Raw genomic sequence first — 22556 nt, 5'->3', positions numbered from 1 at the left:
TACAAGGTGATCAGGTTATCCCATGTGGGGCTCATAGTCTTCATCCCCATTTTCCAGATGAGGTAACTGAGGCACAGAGAAGTTAAGTGATTTGCCCAAAGTCACACAGCTAAGTGACAAGTGACAGAGAAGCAGTGTGGCTCAGTGGAAAGAGCACGGGCTTTGGAGTCAGATGTCATGGGTTCAAATCCCAGTTCCGCCAGTTATCAGCTGTGTGACCTTGGGCAAGTCACTTAACTTCTCTATGCCTGTTACCTCATCTGGAAAATGGGGATGAGGACTGTGAGCCCCCCGTGGGACAACCTGAACTCCTTGTAACCTCCCCAGGGCTTAGAACAGTGCTTTGCACATAGTAAGTGCTTAATAAATGCCATGGTAAAGTGGCAGAGTCAGGATTTAATAATAATAATGATGGCATTTATTAAGCACTTACTATGTGCACAGCACTGTTCTAAGCACATGGATGCTTACAAGGTGATCAGGTGGTCCCACCAGGGGGCTCACAGTTTCAATCCCCATTTTACAGATGAGGGAACTGAGGCTCATAGAAGTGAAGTCACTTGCCCAAAATCACACAGCTGACAATTGGCGGAGCCGGGATTTGAACCCATAATAATAATGATGGTATTTGTTAAGTGCTCACGGGCTTTGGAGCCAGACGTCATGGGTTCAAATCCTGGCTCCACTAACTGTCAGCTGTGTGACTTTGGGCAAGTCACTTAACTTCTCTGTGCCTCAGTTACCTCATCTGTAAAATGGGGATTGAAACTGTGACTGTGATAGGACAACCTGATCACCTTGTAACCTCCCCAACGCTTAGAAAAGTGCTTTGCACATAGTAAGCGCTTAACAAATACCATTATTATTATTACTATGTGCAAAGCACTTTTCTATGTGCAAAGCACTGTTTTAAGCGCTGGAGGGGATACAAGGTGTTCAAGTTGTCCCACGTGGGGCTCACAGTCTTCATCCCCATTTTACAGATGAGGGAACTGAGGCTCTGAGAATAATAATAATAATAATGATGATGGCATTTATTAAGCACTTACTATGTGCAAAGCACTGTTCTATGCACTGGGGAATTTACAAGGTGATCAGGTTGTCCCACGTGGGGCCCACAGTCTTAATCCCCATTTTACAGAGGATTTAAGTGACTTGCTCAAGGTCACACAGCACACCTGTGGCAGAGTCGGGATTCGAACCCATGACCTCTGACACCCAAGCCCGTGCTCTTTCCACTGCTTAGCACAGGGCCTGGCACCTAGTAAGCGCTCAATGTCATTCAGTCGTATTTCTTTAGACTTTTAGACTGTGAGCCCACCTTTTAGACTGTGAGCCCACTGTTGGGTAGGGACCGTCTCTATATGTTGCCAACTTGTGCTTCCCAAGCGCTTAGTACGGTGCTCTGCACACAGTAAGCACTCAATAAATACGATTGATTGATTGAGCGCTTACTGTGTGCAATCAATCAATCGTATTTATTGAGCGCTTACTTGTGCAGAGCACCGTACTAAGCGCTTGGGAAGCATAAGTTGGCTCAATGTCATCATTCCCAGTGCCACGAGGCTGAGGGAAAGGAGCGGCCGGGTGGGAAGCAAACAACCTGGCTCCTCTCCAGTTCCCCCAGGGAGGGTGTGACCCGACCCCGAGGTCCTTTATTGCTGCTCTGCCGGGAGCCGCGCATGCGCACACGCCCCTCCGCGCTCCGAGGGGGCGTGGCCTCCGCTCAAGGGGGCGGGGCCATCGGGGGTCCGTGGCGCTGATTGGCCGGCAGCTCCTGCTGCTCCAGATCCCACAGGAGGCGGCGGAGCCTGCGCAGTTCCACGTGGAGCCCGTCGTCCGTCACCGGGCCCGACAGGCGCATGCGCAGGCGCGGGCTGCCCAACGGCAGGATCAGGGGCGGGTGCGACGAGAAGCTCTCGAAGATGTCAGCTGCTGGACAGAGGGGAAGGGGTTTCTTTTCTTTTCTTTTTTCTTTTTTCTTTTCTTTTGTTGTCTGTGCCCCCCTTCTAGACTGTGAGCCCGTTGTCGGGTAGGGACCATCTCTAGATGTTGCCCACTTAGAGAAGCACTGTGGCTCAGTGGAAAGAGCCCGGGCTTGGGAGTCAGAGGTCATGGGTTCAAATAATAATAATAATAATAATGACATTTATTAAGCGCTTACTATGTGCAAAGCACTGTTCTAAGCGCTGGGGAGGTTACAACGTGATCAGGTTGTCCCTCGTGGGGCTCACAGTCTTCATCCCAATTTTACAGATAAGGGAACTGAGGCCCAGGGAAGTGAAGTGACTTGCCCAAAGTCACCCAGCTGACAATTGGCGGAGCCGGGATTTGAACCCATGACCTCTGACTCCAAAGCCCGGGCTCTTTCCACTGAGCCACGCTGCTTCTCAGGAGTGCTGCCTCCGACAATTGTCAGCTGGGTGACTTTGGGCGAGTCACAAAGCAAGACTTTGGTCCCTACCCAACAGCAGGCTCACAGTCTAGAAGGGGGAGACAGACAACAAAAGGGAAAGTGTTTTGTACATAGTAAGCGCTTAATAAATGTCGTCATTATTATTATTATTGTACTTCCCAAGCGCTTAGTACAGTGCTCTGCACACCAGTAAGCGCTTAATAAATACAACTGAGTGAATGAATGAGGGGGGTCAGTCAGGCCGTCTGTCGCACATAGTGAGCACTTCTGGGTGCAGAGCATTGTACTAAGCGCTTGAGAGAGTCATAATAACCGTGGCATTTGAACAGTAATAGTAATAGTAATGACGGTATTTGTTAAGCGCTTACAATGTGCAAAGCACTGTTCTAAGCGCTGGGGAGGATACAAGGTGATCAGGTTGTCCCACGTGGGGTCACAGTCTTCATTTTACAGATGAGGAAACTGAGGTACAGAGAAGTTAAGTGACTGGCCCAGAGTCACAGCTGACAATTGGTGGGGCAGGGATTTGAACTCATGGCCTCTGATTCCCAAGCCCGCGTTTTTTCCATTGAGCCACACTGCAGTACTTGGCATATAGTAAGCCCTTGACAAATACCATTATTATTAAGTGCTTACGATGTAATAATAATCATAATTATGGTATTTGTGAAGCACTTACTACGTGCCAAGCACCGTTCCAAGCACTGGGGTAGATACAGGGTAATCAGGCTGTCCCACGTGGGGCTCACGCTTTTAATCCCCATTTTACAGATGAGGTGAGGCACAGAGAATAATAATAATAATGTTGGGATTTGTTAAGCGCTTACTGTGTGCCAAGATAGAAGTTAAGTGACTTGCCCGAGGTCACACAGCAGATAACTGGCGGAGTAGGGATTAGAACCCATGTCCTCTGACTCCCAAACCCGTGCTCTTTCCACTAAGCCACCCTGCTTCTTATGTCACTAGGCGCTGTTCTAAGCGCTGGGATGGACAAAAGCAAATTGGGTTGAACACAGTCCCTGTCTCACACAGGGCTCACAGTCTTCATCCCCATTTTAAATAATAATAATTAATAATTATGGTATTTGTTAAGCGCTTACTGTGTGCCAAGCACTGTTCTAAGCACTGGGATAGATACGAAGTAATCAGATTGTCCCAAGAGGGGCTCACAGTCTTAAATGCCATTTTTACAGATGAGGTGACTGAGGCCCAGAGAAGTGAAGCGACTTAGTCCAGTGCTCTGCACACAGTAAGCGTTCGATAAATACAATTGAATGAATGAATTGTCCAAGAGAGAAACAGCGTGGCTCAGTGGAAAGAGCCCGGGCTTGGGAGTCAGAGGTCATGGGTTCAAATCCCTACTCCAGCGATTGTCAGCTGTGTGACTTCAGGCAAGTCACTTCACTGCTCTGTGCCTTAGTGACCTCATCTGTAAAATGGGGATGAAGACTGTGAGCCCCCCCATGGGCTAACCTGATCACCTTGTAACCTCCCCAGCGCTTAGAACAGTGCTTTGCACATAGTAAGCGCTTATTAAATGCCATTATTATCATTATCACACAGCAGAAATACTGGTCGGGGATTCCAGGGTTCAGGACGGGGATTAAACTCACCGGGGTCCATGGCATCCCGTTCGGCGGGCGGAGGGTCCCAGGCCGGCGGGGGGGCTGCGACCCGGGCCCAGGTGGTAATGGCTGAGCAGGTGGTGCAGCTGAGCGGGGCTCAGAGACGGGTGCTCCGTGCGCAGACTCGACCAGGACGCCTGGGGAAGAGGGGGCCAGGGATGCAGAAGTCAAGATTTTTCTCCCTGATTGGTTTTGTGGGGACCCCCGCCCCTCAGAATTGTCGGACGGTTGATTGGGTAGGAATCCCTTCCCCCACGAGGTGTCCCGTAGCGGGATTGGGCGCTCAGAGTGAGCAGAGCACTGTACTAAGCGCTTTGGAGGCTACAACAGAGTAGACACGGCCTTTCCCCTCTCGGAGAAGAGCTGGGGTTTCTAGGGCGCAGGGGGGATCCAGGGGAGGGGGCGGCAAGTGGGGCTTGAGAGACCAAAGCGATGGGAAGGAGTTTGATGATGGTACTTGTTAAGCGCTTACTACGATCACCTTGTAACCTCCCCAGCGCTTAGTACAGTGCTTTGCACATAGTAAGCGCTTAACAATCAATCAGTCAATCAATCGTATTGAGCGCTTACTGTGTGCAGAGCACTGTACTAAGCGCTTGGGAAGCACAAGTTGGCAACACACAGAGACGGTCCCTACCCAACAGTGGGCTCACAGTCTAGAAGGCTCTAGAAGGCTCACAGTCTGATACCATTATTATTATTATTATTATTATGTGTCAAGCACTGTTCTAAGCGTTAGGGTAGATACACGGTAATCAGGTTTGGGTAAGGGGTGAGAGAGGCTACCTTGAGTAGAGAGGTCCGAGGGACACAGAGCAGGTTGACGGCGAGGGACAGTTTTCGGAAAAACTCTGTGGCGATGTCCCCCAATCCCGCCCCCTGCAACCAGTCTAGCAGCATGTCCAAATTAGTCCGGATCTGCACCGCCCTGGACCACTGGTAGAACGGACGACCCTGGCCTGGGGGAAGGGGAGGAAAGTGGGGATGAAGAAAGGGATGAGGGAGACATCGGTTATCCATTATTTACTTACCCTTCCCTCCCCTCTCCCTGGCATTGACTTGAGAAGAGAGGGGCCTGACAGTGATAACAAACATGGCATTTGCTAGAGCCCTAAGGGCTAAATATGTGCTAAGTGCCCGGGTAGATAGGATTCATTCAGATCCCTGTCCCACAGTCTAAGGGGAAGGAAGAACAGGTACTTAATCCCCATTTTACTTGTGAGGAAGCTGAGGCACAGGGAAGCTAAGTGACTCGCCCAAAGACACACAGGAGACAAAAGGCAGTGGGGAGTTAGAACCCTATCGTATCCCTGTATCTCTTCTCTATCTTCTCCCTCCTCTGCTTCTTTTCATCCCACCCCCACCCCTGGCATTCCCCACCATTCCCACTCACCCCTCTCCATGAGGGAGTTGAGCAGTGAGGCATTGGAGAAGAAGAACAGGTAGCCAAAGGTCTGGGACACCAGATCAGGGTGCAGTTCACACTGGCTGGTCAGCTCCAGCGCGGCCTGGAAGACGCCCAGGGTGGGCCGCAGCCCCGGGGGCATGGATGCCAGGTCTGCCCCTGGTCCAGGCAGCTCCGCCCCAGCTGTGAATGGGTTGCTGTCCAGGAGGGCTGGTAGGGTCGAGTATAGGGTCTGTGCAGGGTAAGGAGAGACAGGGGAGAGTCACTGCCTGAGGTGTGGATGGGGAGATGAGGAGACCCACGAGCCTATCCCTCTAGACTGGAAGCTCCTTGTGGGCAGGGAACGTGTTTATCAACTCTGGTGTATTGTGCTCCTCCATGCGCTTAGCACAATGCTCTGCACACAGCAGATGCTCAATAAGTACCGTTGATTAATTGGCTGATAGACTGTAAGCTCGATGTGGGCAGCGAATGTGTCTGTTATATTGTACTCTCCCAAGCGCTTAGTACAGTGCTCTGCACATAGTAAGCGCTCAATAAATACGATTGATGATGATGATGCACAAAATAAGCACTCAGTAAATACAATTGACTGACGCAGCCTCTGGGATCATGGAGTTATGGCTGCAAGGGGCCCTAGCCCAGGTGATATCATGGGATCCTTAAGGGGCCGGAGAAACAGGTATTCCAAGAGCATTTTAGGAAACACGGTCCTAGCCTGAAAGGGTTCTACCTGGCTCGGAAGGCCGTGGGCACTGATTCCACCCTTAGAGGAGCCAGAAAGTCCAGGGAAAAATCAGAGGGCCTCACCTCCCCCAACTCCACAGGGCCAGGGTCACTTAGTGGGCAAATCCTCCATCAGTCCTTGGGGCTACTCTGGTTTTCGGGAATAGACAGCTTCCCCAAGACTCACGGAGGGTGTAGTCGTTGGGAAGCGGAAACTAAAACACGACATGGGAGAAGGGGAAAAATGGAAGAAGGGGGGAGCCCTGGAAAAGGGCTGGAGAGCCGGTGGGTAGGGGAGAGAGGAAAGAGATCAGACAGGGGGTGGGGGGCAATTGCTCCCATCTCTACTTCGGCTTCATTTCCCCTTAATTAGCCATCTGGTAATTAGCTGGATTGTGGATCCCTAACTAAGCAGCTAATGATTCCTTGTTTGTTAGAAGTTAATTAACAATCTTCTTCTCACCATGGAATTACATGGTGACAGGCTAATTAGTTGAGGTTGGCTAATTAGTGCCAACCAAGATGGTGGTCCCTAAATGAGCTGCCATTTTAATTAGGGGCTGATTGGTAATCAGGCCTGAGAGTCAGAAAGACAGGTAGGATGAAAAGGAATAAGACCGGGCTGGATGACACAGCAGGAAGTGAAGCCAGAACTAAGACAAGAAGTGAGGTCAGTTGATGAAGGAAGAAAACCCAAATTAGAAAATCAGGTCATAGCTCTCCCACCTACCAATTACTATAGCACAGTGTGAGTCAAAACGGAAAAGGAAGTGATGTTCCAGCCGTGGGACACAGGGGACCCAAGAACAGTAGGAAGAGAAGTCCAAGGAACAAGAAACCCAATGGGAAGGAGGTGGGGGTAGGGACCAGGAAAGAGTCTCGCGTGAACAGGAAGCAAAGTCAGAGCCAGAACAGGAGGTGAAGTACAACCTTGAGAAGTGTGTCACTCACGGCTAGATTTGACCTCTAGGGAACGGGAATTGAGATCCAGAAATTGAAAGTGAAATCAGGTGGATGGTGATTCAGCTTGGGACTTAGGAATTAATTAATTAATGATGGCATTCATTAAGCGCTTACTATGTGCAAAGCACTGTGATAAGCACTGGGGAGGTTATTAGGTAATCAGGTTGTCCCATGAGGGGCTCACAGTCACAGTCTAATCCCCATTTTACAGATGAGGTAACTGAGGCCCAGAGAAGTGAAGTGATTTGCCCAAAGTCACACAGCTGACAATGGGCGGAGCTGGGATTTGAACCCACGACCTCTGGCTCCAAACCCGGGCTCTTTCCACTGAGCCACGCTGCTTCTCGAACGGGGGTCCTGAGGTCCCTGGGGGAGAGGGGAGGCTAACCTTGGTGAGGTAGTAAACAGACTGCTGGAAGGTGCACATGATGACTTCATCTAGCATGGCCATTGCTTCGTCACATAGATCCAGATCACTGCAGAGCTGAGGGTCTGAGGAGAGGCCTGGGAGAAGGAGAGGCAGAGGTTGGGGGACAAGACCCTGGGGTCTCCGAGGGGAATGGGGCCCGGAAGGAGGCAGGGGAAGTCGGAGGCTGAGGTGAGGCATCTGGTTCCCTGAGAAGGCCAGGGTTGGGGGTCGGGGTTGACCTCAGGAACTCACCCTCCTGCTCTCCCTCCTTCTCCACGTCCAGCACCTTCTCTTGCACGAAGCTCAGTAGTTCTGTGGTGTTTGCCATCCAGAGCATGAGAGGGCGAAGCTCAGCTGACACCTCCTCAATGCTCAGTGGGGCCTCGAGGGTCCCCTCGGGATGACTGTGGAGGGGGAGGGATCAGTCCTCATTCCCACCGAGCCCTCTGACCAGACGTTGGCAGCCCTGTCTCTTAGAAGGGCCCTCCCCAACAGCGGGGCCTAGTGAGCCTTGGTCCCCTCCATCCGAGGGCCCCCAAACTGGAGCTCAGAGTCCATTTTCCACTGGCCCCCAGTGGCCCCCAGTCTGCCGGAGGCCCGGACCCACCCATCCCCTCCCCTTCCTCCTCCACTTCTTACTTCTCTGGCTGCCTGTCTCCAATCTCCTTTATCTTCTCCTGCGGGGGGAATGTGAGAGAGGGTGGGAAAGTCAGGATTCGGAAGGGCGAGGGGGTGAAGATCACATTTAAAAGGGAGTTGGGGATATGGGGCGCAGCAATTAGGGATGAGGGTGGCCTGGGGCCTGAGAATGGTGAGGAGGATGGGGGGGGCTAAGTGCTCTGAAGTTAGAGGAGATGGGGTTAAGGTCCCCCAGAAATCCTGCAGAGAGACTGCAAGTCCCACAGTCCTGGGTGTAATATTGGTGACCTAGGAGAAGCAGCGTGGCCTAGAGGAAGGAGCACAAGCCTATGATTCAGAAGGAACTGGGTTCTAATCCCTGCTCTGCCACTTGTCTGCTGTGTGACCTTGGGCAAGTCACTTCACTTCTCTGTGCCTCAGTTACCTCATCTGAAATGCAGGGACTAAGACTGAGCCCCATGTGGGAAATGTATTATGTCCAACCTGATTAATCTGTATATACCCCAGTGCTTAGCACAGTGCCTGGCACATAGTAAGTGCTAAACAAATACCATTAAAAAACCCCGCAGGAACTCATGGGAGGTGTGGCCCTCTTGTCCCTAAGGGGTGCTGGAGGTCAATGCGGTAGTTTAAGTGAAAGCAAGGGCCTCCAGACCTCTTGGCAATGTCCAGTCCTGAAGCACAGGCCCATGGAAGTTCCTGGACTCCACAGATTTCCCCCGCCCTCCAGATAAATGTCCCATTGGTTGCTGCAGCTGTCCGATTCTCACTGGCAATTCCCACTTCTCCCACAGCCCTCCAAGGAGCTGGATTTGGGGTAAGGAGGGGGAAGGGGTGGTGGTTGGGGTTTCAATTCCATCTTAGGTGGAATCAAGACAGAGAAGAGTTTGGCATTCAAGTTCCAAGGAAAGGAGAAAAGGATCTAGAAAGGGAGGTGCAGGACACTCCCAAGTAGTCCTCTTTTTCCTTTACGGTATTTGTTAAGTTCTAACTATCTTCCAGGTACTGTGCTAAGCTCTGGGGTGACTACAAGACATTCGGGTTGGACACAGTCCCTGTCCCACATAGGGCTCACTGTCTTAATCTCCATTTTACAGTTAAAGGAACTGAGGCACAGAGAAGTGAAGTGACTCACCCTAGGTCACAGAGCAAACAAGTGGAGGGGTGGGAATTAGAACCCAGGTCCCCTGTCTCCCGGGCCTGTGTTCTTTCTACTCTACCACACTGCCAACCAGCTCATCCCACAGATGACTGGCTAATTGCCCCAGTGGTCGCCATGACACTCTGACCTTGGTCCATCTTTCTTTGAGGGTTTGCCTTCTCTTGGAGTTACCCAGGGATGGGGAAGGAGGTTAGGACAGGTTAGGATAAAGTTCCTGGGGAGGAGGTCAGGGAGAGTCAGAATAGGAAGATGACTTGATTTGGGGTTCAGATAAGCCTTACGGCCCTAAGGAACATTAGATAAATGTCCTCGTGTCAGTCGGTCAGTAGTATTTATTGAACGCTTATTGTGTGCAGAGCACTGTACCAAGCGCTTGGGAGAGTATGATCTAACAATATTGTCTCGGGGCTCACTGGGAATATCCTGACTCTTGAAATCCCCCTGATGAGAAGCAGAAGGGGGATGCTGAGGGAGGGTGGGCGGTGAATGGGTTGAGGGGAAGAAGATGAGGGCAGTTGAATTGCCAGGGGTGGCAGGACCAAGAGGAGGGAAGGGGACGATGGGGCACCTCACCCAGACAGCCTCCTTGACCAGCCGTGCCAGCCGACCCAGCAGTTGGGGCAGGTGCCCGGGCTCCAGCTCGCGGGCAGAGTGCTCGACGCACATGGCCAGGAGGGCCGCGGGGCCGAGGGGCGGCAGCGACCCGCCCCCACCGCCGCCGGCCCCAGCCGCTCCGGCCACCCGCACGATCTCCCCAAGCAGGGCCTCCTCCTCGTGCGGCCGGTACCGGAGCACTGGCTCCCTGCCATCCAGGTAGGCGCCCAAGGCCTCCTGCCGCTCCTGCAGCCAGCGGCCGCACAGGCGGCACGAGAAGGCCCAGCCGGGGCCAGGCGGTGGGACGCCAGGCCGGGCCGGGAGCCAGGGGGGCCGAGGGGAGCCACCCCCTCCTCCCCCGCCCCGGGGGTCCTTGTACATGAACAGGAAGTGCTCCCCTAGACCCAGCAGGTCTCCCGGTTGCAGGTCAGCCTCGCGGAGCAGCAGGCCACCGTTGTGGGTCACGGGAGCCCCCCGGAAGGGGCGGACGCGGGCCGGGGGCTCAGGCCCGGCCCGCACGACGCAGTGGCGGGGGAGGATGTCGGGGGCGTTCAGGAAGGTGTCGACGTAGGGGCTGCCCCGGGGTCCCCCCCGGCCAAACACGTGCTGCTCCCGGGTCATCACGTACATCACGAAGTCCTGGCCCGGGGGGAGAGGAGAGGGACAGTGAGGCCTTGTGGTGTCCCCTCCCTAGAGCCAGGACAGTTGGATTCTCCCACTGCCCTCACTCACTGCCCCACCAGACCCCAGGGTCCCTCATTCATCCCCTGCTGAGAGAGACTCTCTCCCTTCTTTCCCTTCAGTCTAAAAAAATTTTGATGTCCCCCCCCCAACTCTGCCACTAAAGTTCTCTCCTCTTTCCCTCTTGCCCTTTTTCTTCATTCATTCAATCTATTTATTAAGCGCTTACTGTGTGCAAAGCACTGTATTAAGCGCTTGGGAAAGTACAATACAGTAATAAAGGAGGATGGGGAGGAGGATAGGGAAGAGGAGGAGAATGGGAGGAGGATGGGGAGGAGGGGGGGCCCTCCCTCCCACCCCCAGGGCCTCTGAGACTGACTCATCCACAAGGCCTCTCGACACCGACGAGGGGCCACACAGACCCCGAGTGTCTGCTTCCTTTTCCCGCCACTTCCCCTCCCGCTCCTTCCCGAGGGATGACAACCCACCGATCCCGATTCCTCCCCTATAGTCCCTGGGTCCTTGGGATGGCCCCAAGCAGGCTCACCTGGCCCTCCCCGTACCCCTGCAAGAGCAGGAAGTAGGGCCGGTGGGAGGGTGCCTGGATGAGATACTGGGCCAGCTGGTCGAAGTCCGGGGTTCCGGGTGGGTCTACGGGGGTATCGGGCCCCCCGGGGGGGGGCGGCCTCCCCGCTCCCGCCGGCCCCGGGGGCCATGCTGAGCGCCTGCTGGCGGCGCTCTTGCTGCCTCCGCCGGCGGCTCTGCAGGCTGAGCTCCGACACGCTGCGCCGCAAGGAGAGGTTATCGGCCCGCTCTTTGGGGGCGCCTCCTCCCGGGCCCAGGCCGCCCCCGGACGCTGCCCGCGAACGGTTCTTCTGGTGACGCCAGGCGGGGACCCCCGGGCCTGTGGCGGATCGGGAGAGGAGGAAGAGGGGCTCAGGAGGGGCGCACCCTCAGCCCCCTCCTCACCCGTCCTCTCCCGCACCCCCCGTTTTTTAATTGGTGTTTGTTAGGCACTGAACTGAGCGCGGGGGTAGATTCAAGGCGATCAGGTTGGACACAGTCCCTGCCCCACGTGGGGCTCACAGTCTATGTTCCCATTTTACAGATGAAGTGACTGCGGCACAGAGGAGTGAAGTGACTTGACCCAAGTCACGCCGCAGACAAGTGGGGGAGGCTGGATGAGAACTCAGCCTCTACCACCGTAATACCATTATTGTTATTATTAACTCTGGTCCTCTGACTCCCAGGACCGGCTCTTTCCACTAGGCCACAGTGTTTCTGGCCCCCAAAGAACATTTCCCCGCAGTGGCCCACGTGCCCCTCTCCTCCTCTGTCCTTTTCAGTAACCGGTCTCCTTCCTCCTCCTCATCTTCCTCCTCCTCTTCCCCATCCTCCTCCTCCCCATCCTCCTCCTTCTCCCCATCTTCCCCTTTCCCTCTTCCCCCTTCCCCTCCTTCCCTTCCCCTCCTCCCCTTCCCCTCCTCCCCTTCCCCTTCTCCTTCCCTTCCTCCCCTTCCCCTCCTCCCCCTCCTCCTCTTCCCCATCCTCCTCTTCCCCATCGTCCTCTTCCCCATCCTCCTCTTCCCCTTCTCCCCATCCGCCTCCTCCCCATCCTCCTCCTCCTCCCTATCCTCCTCCTCCTGCTCCCATCCTCCTCCTCCCCCTCTTCCCCATCCTCTTCCTCCCTATCCTCCTCCTTCTCCCCATCTTCCCCTTCCCCTCCTCCCCCTTTCCCTCTTCCCCTTCCCATCCTCCTCCTCCCCCTCCTCCTCCTCCCCCTCCTCCTCCTCTTCCCCATCCTCCTCCCCCGTCCCCCTCCTCCTCCTCCCCACCCTCCTCCCCCCCCGGCCCCCCCTCACCGGCGCCCTCGTCGTCGTCGGCCTCCTCCACCATCCTCCGCGCCTCCTCGCGGCTCCTGAGCTCGAAGCGGCGGGCCCAGCCGGGCCGGGGCTGCCACAGCTCCTGCAGCAGGAGCGGCCGCTCCGCGTCCCCCAGCACCCGGGCGTGCTCCGTCCGCCACTCCCCGACCCCCGCACGGCCCAGCGCGTCCACCAGCGCGAACTCCCCGGGCCCGGGCCCGGACCCGCCGTCGGGGCCCTTGCCACCCCCTCCTGCTCCTCCTCCTGCTCCCGCTCCTCCTGCTCCTCCCCCGAGGCCGTAGCGCTCCAGGGCCTCGCGGACCAGCTCTCGGGCCGTCGAGCGCGGGGTGGCCAAGACGCTCTTGTAATTAGCCCCCGAGGCCAGGCCGCCCCCGAAGATCTTCAGCACCCCCGGGGGCGGGGGGCGCGGGGGGGCCGCTAGCTCTTCGGCCAGGGGCCCCCCCGACAGCTCGGACAACTTCTTCTCGCTGCCCCAGCGCGGCCCCCCGGGCCCGCCGCCGCCCCCTCTTTCTCCTCTTTCTCCACCACCTCCTCCTCCTCTTTCTCCTCCTCCTCCTCCTCCGGGGCTCCCGCGCAGGAAGAGCTGCGAGATGCGCTTGGCCCGGCTGCCCGACGCCCCGCCCGCCGCCTTGATGGCCCCTGTCCGGCGCAGCTCCACCGGCGGCGGCTCGCTGCTCCGGCTCGTCGTGTCCGAGGACGTGGACCTGCCGGGACCGGGGGGAGGGGGCTCAGGGGAGGGGGCACCCCGGACAGCGAGGGGCGAGAAGAAGGGATGCGGCCTGCAGTCGGGACCCTCCGGGGGACCAGAGACGGGGAGGGGGCTGGGGAAGGGGAGAGAGGGGCGAGGAGAGGGGATGCGGCCTGGAGTGGGGACCCCCGGGTGACCAGAGAGGTGGAAGGTGAGGCCAAGAACAGGGAGGGACGAGGAGAGGGGATGCGGTCTGGAGTGGGGACCCTCCGAGTGACCAGAGACGGGGAGGGGGCTGGGGAAGGGGAGGCCAAGGACAGGGAGGGGGTGGGAGGGGCGAGGAGAGGGGATGCGGCCCGGAGTGGGGATAATAATCGTAATGATGGTGTTTGTTAAGCGCTTACTATGTGTGAAGCACCGTTCTAAGCGCTGGGGGGGATACAGTGTGATCAGGTTGTCCCACGTGGGGCTCACAGTCTTCACCCCCATTTTACAGATGAGGGAACTAAGGCTCAGAGAAGTTAAGTGGCTCGCCCAAGGTCACACGGCTGAGAAGTGGCGGAGCCGGGATTCGAACCCATGACCTCTGACTCCCAAGCCCGGGCTCTTTCCACTGAGCCACGGTGCTTCCCGCAGGGATAGGGATGTGGGGGGGACCCCCGGGTGACCAGAGAGGGGAAGGGGAGACCAAGGACACGGAGGGGGGAGAAGAGGGGATGCGGCCTGGAGTGGGGATGAGGGGGGACCAAGGACAGGGAGGGGGCTGTGTGAGAGGCGGCCCGGAGGAGTGGGGATAGAGGGGGAAGGGAAAAATTGAGGGGAGTGGGAGCAGGAGGGGGTGGGAGAACAAGAACGGGGAGAGAGAGAGGAGGGGGCGGGCTGGGGCGAGGCCCAGGGGCGGCGCCGGGGGCTCACTTGACGGAGCCCACGCTGGGCCAGCGGCGCCCGAGCTTGGCGAGCTGCTTTCGTGGGGAGTTGATCCACAGTCCGACGGGCAGATGGAGCTTCCCGAACCGAGGACTCCCGGCCCCTTCCTTCCGCTCCCCCGACAGCATGGCCCTGGAGGAGATGGGGCTGGGGAGTGGGGCGCCAAGATCCCGAGGGGAGGCGAGGAGGATGGGCACACCTGGGTCTCGCAGGGTTTGGGATCCCGGGGTCCCCGTGGGGGGCGGCTGGAGGCGGGGGGGGGCTTACCCTCCTCCCCGCTTGGGGGCCTGGCTCTCCCGTGCCTGATCCCCCGTCCCAGGTCCGGCTGTTCCCGCTCTGGCTGCTGCCCTGGCTCTGGGTGGGGGACAGGAAAGGCCGAAAGGAAACAGGGCAGGAAGAGCTGGGAAGGGGGGGTGTCCTGTGTGGGGGCTGGGGGAGGGGAGACGAGCCTGGGGGCAGGGAATCTGGGAGCCAGGTGGCCCACCCTGAGCCCACGCTCCTTTCGGGGACCCCCCGTCACCTGTTCTCCCACCTCTGGCTCCCCACCTTCCTTCAGAGACCCACCAGTCCCACCGACAACTCCTGGTCCTTTCCTCCCAGCTCGGGCCCACCTCAGTCTTCCTAGCAGACCCAAGCATCCTGCCCTCCGTCCCACCCCCTCCTCCCCAGAGGAATGGGTTCCACCGGTCAGCTTGAGGAGGGTGAGGAGCTGGGGAGCCAGACGCCTGGGTCTCAGCGGGGGACCACCGATGGAGCTGCCAGGAAGTGGGAGGGGGAGCTGAGAGGCCAGGGGCTGGGACCCTTGAGGTCCCAAGGGGCAGGGAGGGGAGGGACTGGCACAGGAGCAGCACCAATGAGTTTGCACTTTATTTGGGGGTTCAGAGTTGGTCCCACCTCCCCCTCGGGCTCCTTTGTCTTCATTTCCTGGGGCGGGACGCTGGCATCCAAGTCCTCTTGTGCTCCGCAGGCCCCAGCCTCTTGCTCCCGGACCCCCGCAGGCAGGCCCAGAAGACACTGGAGAGGGAAGGGTGGAGAGTCAGGGTCTTCCGGGCCCTGGAAACGACTCCCTGAGGCCCCCATCCTTGCTTCGGCCCTCACCTCAGACCCACAGCTCCTAGCACTGCGGCCCCACCTGCTGCTACCAGCCCTATCAGCCAGTGGCTCAGGAGGGTGGCCGGCTGAGGGAGCGAGGGGGCTGGCGTCTGGGGGACGGGTGTCGTCAGAGGCTGGGGCCCTGAGGACGCAGATCCCAGCCCTGCCTCTTCCTCTTCCTCCCTCCTTGTTGGGGTCACTGGGAAGGGAAGGCCAGAGATGGAGAGAGAGACGGCATTTACTTCACCGGCCCCTCTCCCGTCAGGGACCCAGGCGACCTGACCTGTGACCTGATATCTCATCTCCGTGGCCACCTCACGGCTGGCAGTGTCCAGCGTGCAGCGGTACGTGCCTGCGTCCTCCATAGTGACCAGGGGCCGCCGAAGGAAAGGGTCAGGGCTCCGCGCCAGCAGCTGCTCCGTCCGGTTGGTCCAGACCTGTCCCGCCCATCCCATCCACCGCAGGGCCCCATCAGCAGGGGGCTGGGAGAGGGGAGCTGCTTTAGGGAATGGGGGAGAAAGGGAGGGGGAGGAAGGAAAGGGAAGAGGGCCAAGGGCGAGAGAGGAAGAAGAGGAAGAAGAGGTGGAGAAAGGAGAAACTGGAGAGGGAGAGGAGGAGGAGATGAGTCAAAACCATCAAGCAGAGGGAGAGTCCTAGGCCCAGTGGGCGAGGCTTAGGGGAGTGGTCAGAGCTTCAAGGTCCTACAGAATCTGCACCAAACCATGGTTCTCCAGGAGCCAAAATGGTAGAGTAGGCCTGGTCCAAAGTCAAATCCGGCTGACTCTGGGCCGGACTTGGTCAGTCTGGTGGTCTCTTGCAGCTGCCGCCATTTCAAGCAGGCGGTCCTTTAGGCCTCAGTCTAGAGAGCCTCAGTCCTCTAGACTGTAAGTTCTTTCAGGTCAAGGAACAAGTCTACTAACTCTGTTGCACCAACTCCCGAGAGTTTAGTACAGTGTTCTGCACACTGTAAATGCTCAACTCCCAAGAGTTTAGTGCCGTGTCTACTAACAAGTCTACTATCTCTGTTGCACCAACTCCCAAGAGTTTAGTAGTGTTCCTTGACCAGAAACAGCTTACAGTGCTCATTAAATGCCTCTGATTGAGGTGTGTGTGAGAGGCGGTACTGAGGCCTAGCAACTGGGGCATTGCTGAGCTGAAAGTGAGCCAGACCAAACCCCAAGGGGTCCTAGTGCTACCTCCCCCAAGGGCTACTGCCCTGCATATGCAGTTTTTCCTGGGACTACAACTCCCAAAAGCCCCCAGAGGCAGTGCACTCATAACAGTGCCCCCCACCCCACCCCAGGAGAGAAGTCCCCGGGTGGGCCCCAGAATTCTGGTCCATGCTAAGTTCTTCCTTAGGGAGTTATTTACAGTTATCCCGGGGACTTTAGTACCTAATGCCCAGTCTTTAGGGATTGTAGGCTCTGCTGAAAATCCATCTCTTGCTTCGCCTCTTGCCTCACTAGAGCCCATCAAAATGATTCAGTTCTGTTATTCAAGCTCTTCTGCTTTACCTAACCGTGGGCTGTGGTGGTTTCCTCGTCTTCCCTGTTGGACTGCTAGGGATGCCTCCTTTTCTTTCTTGTGAACTCTCCTCAGCACCAGCAGTGAGGCATGGGAGTGGTGATGGATGGGAGGAGGGAGGGCAAGGGAAAGGCAGAGACATGGGAGAAGCGAGGGGGCTGAGGAGGAGGGTGGGGGGTGAAAGAGGTGGGGAAGAGAAAGGACTAGGCTGACAAAAGCAGGAGGGAGCAGGGGAATGGTTAGGGAGTAAGTGAGCAGGGGATGGAAGTGGGGGAGACAGGGTGGGGTCCCTGAAGGTCAGGGACGGGGCGGGGGCTTACCCTGTAAAAGGAGTAGTCAGTGAGGCCCTGGGAGACAGAATGCCAGGTCAGCCCACAGTCCAGAATCAGCTCCTCGTCCTCCTGGATTTCAATCAACCGCTCTGACGGCCCCAGAGGGAGATAAGACAGTCAGAAGTCCTGACCCTGATGGGACAGCCTCCCCCACGGCTCCTCCTGGGGAATCCCCAGGCCCCTCCCCTCTCCCTTCTCCTCCCTCCCACAATCCTTTCCCTTTCCCAGCCCCCGGGATGGCCCCTCACCCCCACAAAAGGGTGGCTTTTCACACAGGTACTTCTGCTTCTTACACTTCTGGCACCAGATTAAGGTCTGCAGCATTCGGCCTATGGGAGGGAATTTGCGGGGACGGAGCCAGGAGGAGACGGGGTTTAGGAACGGGAGGGATGGGGCCTCCCCGAAGTACATGAGAGGGGGCCAGAGCGGGCCCAAGAAAGGAGCCAGAGGGGAGTGGGGGAGGCCAGAACAGAGGAGTAAAAACCCCATCCCTGGGAACAAGGAATTTCAGTGAGGAGCAGGAAGAGGGAAGGGAGGTAAACTGAGTGTGTCGGCTTGTTTGGGCGGGGAATGTGACTGCCAACTCTATTGTATCGTACTCTCCGGAATGCTTAGTACAGTGCTCTGCAAAGAGTGCCTGCTCAATAAATTCCATTGATGATGATGAAGATGATGGGTGCAGGAATGGGTTACCGCCGCCCCTGGGGTCTCCTTGCACCCCCGACCACCAAGACTCACCACACTTGTTGGGGCAGAAAGCTGTGGGGGGGCAGGAAAAAGGATGAGCGTTAATTCGGGGGACCCCCCCCCCCCCCCACGGGACAGTGATCTGGAGAAAGGTAACTATGGGGTGGGGGCCGAGGTCAGAGCCGGGGGCAGAGGGCGGGAGCGGGAGGCAGTTGGGGCCCTTCCCACCTTCCTTCTGGAACTGCGAGATGAGGCGGATGAAGGCGCTCTTTTGCTCCTGAAGTAGCCAGAGTAGCTGGTTTACCAGCTGACCATCTGAGGGCAGAGGCAAAGGGGGTAGGGGATACGCAGGTTAGGCTGGCCTCACTCCAAACTCTGCCCCCCGGTCTGAGAACTCCACCCTTGAACCACCCCCATCAACCTCAGTACGTTAGGTGGGAGCCTTCTGACGTGGAAAGCAGACTCCATTGTATCCCGTCACTAGACTGGCAGACGGTGCCGTGAACGCGGGGAAAGGAAGAGGGAAGGTGCATTGGCTTTGGACGGGGGGACAACCCTCTGAGTCCCTCTCCCCTAAGGTACTCAAGCATCCTGGCCTCCCAAATCCCATTCCCTCCCAGGGCCCCAGGCGTCCGGCCTTCCAGCTCCAACACCTTTGACCTCACTCTCGATGATGCGCTTCAGTTCGTTGAGGAAGCCCCAGGAAGCGGTATTGAGCGTGTGTTCATCTGTGGGCAGGCAGCACCGGGCATCCAACTCTCACCACCCCTCCCCTTCTCAATCAATCAATCAACCCATTAATCAATGGTATTTACTGAGTGCCTTCTGTGTGTGGAGCACTGTACTAAGCCCTTGGGTAAGTACAATAAAACAGAGTTAGTAACCACGATCCCTGCCCAAGAGGAGTTAGTCATTATTCTCATCATTTGGAAAATGGGGATTAAGACTGTGAGCCGCAGGTGGAACAACCTGATTACCTTGTATCTCCCCCAGTGCTTAGAACAGTGCTTGGTACATAGTAAGTGCTTAACAAATACTATTATTATCTTCAATGGTACTTATTGAGCCCTTAATGTGTGCAGAGCACTGGACTAAGAACATGGGAGAGTTTAATAAAACAATACAACAGACACATTCCCTGTCCACAATGAGCTTACAGTCTAGAGAGGAAGAAAGACATTAATATAATTTAAAATATAGCCTATGGGCAGGGGGGTGGACAGAAATTAAAATAATTCCAGATCAGGGAGATGGTAGAGCAGAAGGTCCTGTGCATAAAGTGCTGTGGGGCTGGGGTGAGTTTCCAAATACTTCTCCTCGCCCAGACCACCCACAATCTTAATGATAATAATAATAATAAGCAGCGTAGCTTAGTGGAAAATGCATGGGCTTGGGAGTCAGAGGACATGGGTTCTAATCTCAGCTCTGCCACTTGTCTGCTGTGTGACCTTGGGCAAACCACTTAACTTCTCTGTGCCTTGTAAAATGGGGATTAAGACTGTCAGCCCCACGTGGGACAACCTGGTTACCCTGTATCTACCCCAGTGCTCAGAACAGTGCTTGGCACATAATAATAAAGATGGCATTTGTTAAGCGCTTACCACGTGCCAAGCACTGTTCTGAGCACAGGGGAGGATACAAGGTGATCAGGTTGTCCCACGTGGGGCTCACAGTCTCAATCTCCATTTTACAGATGAGGTAACTGAGGCACAGAGAAGTTAAGTGATTTGCCCAAAGTCACACAGCTGACAATTGTACTTGTACTTCCCAAGCACTTAGTACAGTGCTCTGCACACAGTACGTGCTCAATAAATGCTATTGATTGATTGACTGATTGGAGGAGCCGGGATTTGGACCCATGACCTCTGACTCCCAAGCCTGCGCTCTTTCCATTGAGCCACGCTGCTTCTCTATAAAGTGCTTAACAGATCAACATAATAAGTGCTTAACGAATACCATAATTATTATTATATAACATTATACTATGTATTAGTTATATTTAATAAATTATATCATATACTATTAATAGACCACATTATACTATGTATTAATTGTATATAATAAATTATATCATATACTATTAATATACCCTTTCTAGACTGTGAGCCCGTTTTTGGGTAGTGACCGTCTCTATATGTTGCTGACTTGTACTTCCCAAGCGCTTAGTCCAGTGCTCTGCACACAGTAAGCGCTCAATAAATACGATTGAATGAATACCACATATTAATATTATTATTATTACTTGCTAAGCACTATGTGCCAAGCACTGTTGCAAACGCTGGGAGAGATACAAGTTCCGGGAGCCAACCCTGACCTCCCCTGGGGTCGTCTCAGCCCGGCCCCTCACCGATGTACCCCATGTAGGTGTCCTCGCTGAAGGGCAGCTTGCTCAGGTCGCGGACGGCGTCCTCCAGGCGGGAGCCCAGGTTTTTCCGCATGTCGGGCAGGCCCTGCAGATGGTTGGGCAGGTATTCCTTCCTCAGCATCCTCATCTCCGCCTCCACCCCGGCGTCGCACCAGAGGCAGCCGAGGCCCGGGGCCCAGCTCAACATGGACAGGGACAGGGACAGGGACAGGAGAGGGGCCCAGCCCATCGCCCCCCAAGTCCGAACGGCTCCACCCGCCTCTCTGTGACATCAGGACAGGGGGAGGGGGTTCCAAGGAGCCACGTCAGAGGGGGAGTCCTCCTTGAGGCCTTCCAACCCCGCAACCCGCAGGGAATGTGTCTGTTTATTGTGCTACTGTTCTCTCCCAAGTGCTCATTCATGCAGCAAGTCTGCCCACTCATTCCTAGCACTGTTCTGCCCTCTTTAAATACCACCTGGAGAGCTACAGAGGCAACAGCTAGGAAGCTGATTTAAAATTTTGCAGTTGCATCACCGCCCTAATCAATCTCTCATATCCGGGTTCTCCATTCTATAAATATAGGCCTTCCCAGACTGAGCCCCCTCCTTCCTCTCCCCCTTTTCCCTCCACATCCCCCCTGCCTTACCTCCTTCCCCTCCCCACAGCACCTGTATATATGTATATATGTTTGTACGTATTTATTACTCTATTTTATTTGTACATGTTTATTCTATTTATTTTATTTTGTTAATATGTTTTGTTTTGTTGTCTGTCTCCCCTTTCTAGACTGTGAGCCCGCTGCACTTAGTACAGTGCTCTGCACACAGTAAGTGCTCAATAAATACGATTGAATGAATGAATGAATGCTCAGTTTGAGAAGCTGCGTGGCGTAGTTCATTCATCATCATCATCATCATCAATCGTATTTATTGTGCTTTTACTGTGTGCAGAGCACTGTACTTAGCGCTTGGGAAGTACAGGTCGGCAACATATAGAGACGGTCCCTACCCAACAATGGGCTCACAGTCTAGAAGGGGGAGACAGACAACAAAACAAAACATGTAGACAGGTGACAAAACATGCAGACAGGTGACAAAACATGTAGACTAGACAGGTGAATGTCAACGTTTCATCCAAAATGGGCTTGGGAGTGTAGGGCTTAATTATCTAAGTACACTTAATTATCTAAGTACACTAAGTACACTTAATTATCTAAGTACACTATCTAAGTAGTCTAGTGGATAGAGCCCGGGCCTGGGAAGGTCGAGGGCTCTAAGGCTGGCTCTGCCCCTTGTCTGCTGTGGGACCTTGGGCAAGTCAACTTCACTTCCCTGGGCCTCGGTTACCTCATCCGTAAAATTGGGATTGAGACTGCGAGCCCCATGTGGGACAGGGATGCTTTGCTTGTATCCACCCCAGGGCTGAGAACACTGCATAGCACATAGTAAGCGCTTAACAAATATCGTAACTATGAGCCCTTAGAACCATGCCTGGCACGTAGTAAGCACTTAACAAATACCATAATCAGTATTATTATCCACCCTAGCACTCAGTATAGTGACTGGCACATAGTAAGCACTTAAACATCATAACTATCAGCGCTTAGAACCATGCCTGGCACGTAGTAGGTGCTTAACAAATACCATAATTAGTATTATTATCCACCCTAGCACTCAGTATAGTGACTGGCACATAGTAAGCGCTTAAAAATCATAACTATCTGCACTTAGAACCATACTTGGCACATAGTAAGCGCTTAACAAATACCATAATTAGTATTATTATCCACCCTAGCGCTCAGTATAGTGACTGGCACATAGTAAGCACTTAAACATCACAACTATCAGTGCTTAGAACCATGTCTGGCACGTAGTAATCGCTTAACAAATACCATAATTAGCATTATTATCCACCCTAGCGCTCAGTATTCATTCATTCAATAGTATTTATTGAGCACCTACTGTGTGCAGGTACAGAGTACAGTGCTCTGCACACAGTAAGCGCTCAATAAATATGATTGATTGATTGATTGATTGCACGGCACTGTACTAAGCACTTGGGAAGTACAAGTCGGCAACATATAAAGACGGTCCCAACCCAACAATGGGCTCACAGTCTAGGAGGGGGAGACAAACAACAAAACAAAACATGTATAGTGAGTGGCACATAGTAAGCGCTTAACAAATACCACAATTATTATTATTATGGCTATTACAATGCTTTGCACACAGTAAGCGCTTAATGAATACGATTGAATGAATGAACACTGAGCCCTAGGGTGGATAATAATACTAATTATGGTATTTGTGAAAGGCCCCGGCCTCATCCAGTCCCTCCCCTCTCCCCCTTCCCGCCCTTTCACAGGGGCTCCGACACCCCACCCCCCCCAGGCCACCTGGCCGGCCGGATCGGGGTTCAGGCCACGGTCTGCTTCGAATTATTTAACCCTTGATCTCC

The 22556-nt window shown here is 55.1% G+C and overlaps 2 protein-coding genes across 2 annotated transcripts; both read right to left on the bottom strand.

Moving 5' to 3' along the window:
- Nucleotides 1-1515: 1515 nt before the first annotated feature.
- Nucleotides 1516-14463, bottom strand: RASIP1 (Ras interacting protein 1). Its single transcript, XM_038752976.1, is given in 14 exon segments — nucleotides 1516-1932; nucleotides 4030-4081; nucleotides 4083-4178; nucleotides 4828-5000; nucleotides 5435-5678; nucleotides 7524-7639; nucleotides 7797-7948; nucleotides 8184-8221; nucleotides 9919-10578; nucleotides 11168-11296; nucleotides 11298-11524; nucleotides 12483-13207; nucleotides 14107-14250; nucleotides 14386-14463. Coding segments are annotated over 13 exon segments (2958 nt in total). The 5' UTR covers nucleotides 14247-14250; nucleotides 14386-14463; the 3' UTR covers nucleotides 1516-1726.
- A 387-nt stretch (nucleotides 14464-14850) lies between these two features.
- On the bottom strand, nucleotides 14851-20368 carry IZUMO1 (izumo sperm-egg fusion 1). Its single transcript, XM_038752977.1, is given in 10 exon segments — nucleotides 14851-14898; nucleotides 14900-15132; nucleotides 15251-15409; nucleotides 15494-15647; nucleotides 17055-17155; nucleotides 17315-17395; nucleotides 17805-17825; nucleotides 17982-18068; nucleotides 18407-18481; nucleotides 20101-20368. Coding segments are annotated over 10 exon segments (1206 nt in total). The 5' UTR covers nucleotides 20348-20368.
- Nucleotides 20369-22556: the final 2188 nt, after the last annotated feature.

Source organism: Tachyglossus aculeatus, chromosome 10 (genome assembly GCF_015852505.1).
Source record: "Tachyglossus aculeatus isolate mTacAcu1 chromosome 10, mTacAcu1.pri, whole genome shotgun sequence".
Taxonomy (NCBI): Eukaryota; Metazoa; Chordata; class Mammalia; order Monotremata; family Tachyglossidae; genus Tachyglossus; species Tachyglossus aculeatus.
This window is presented reverse-complemented; position numbering and strand designations above follow the sequence as displayed.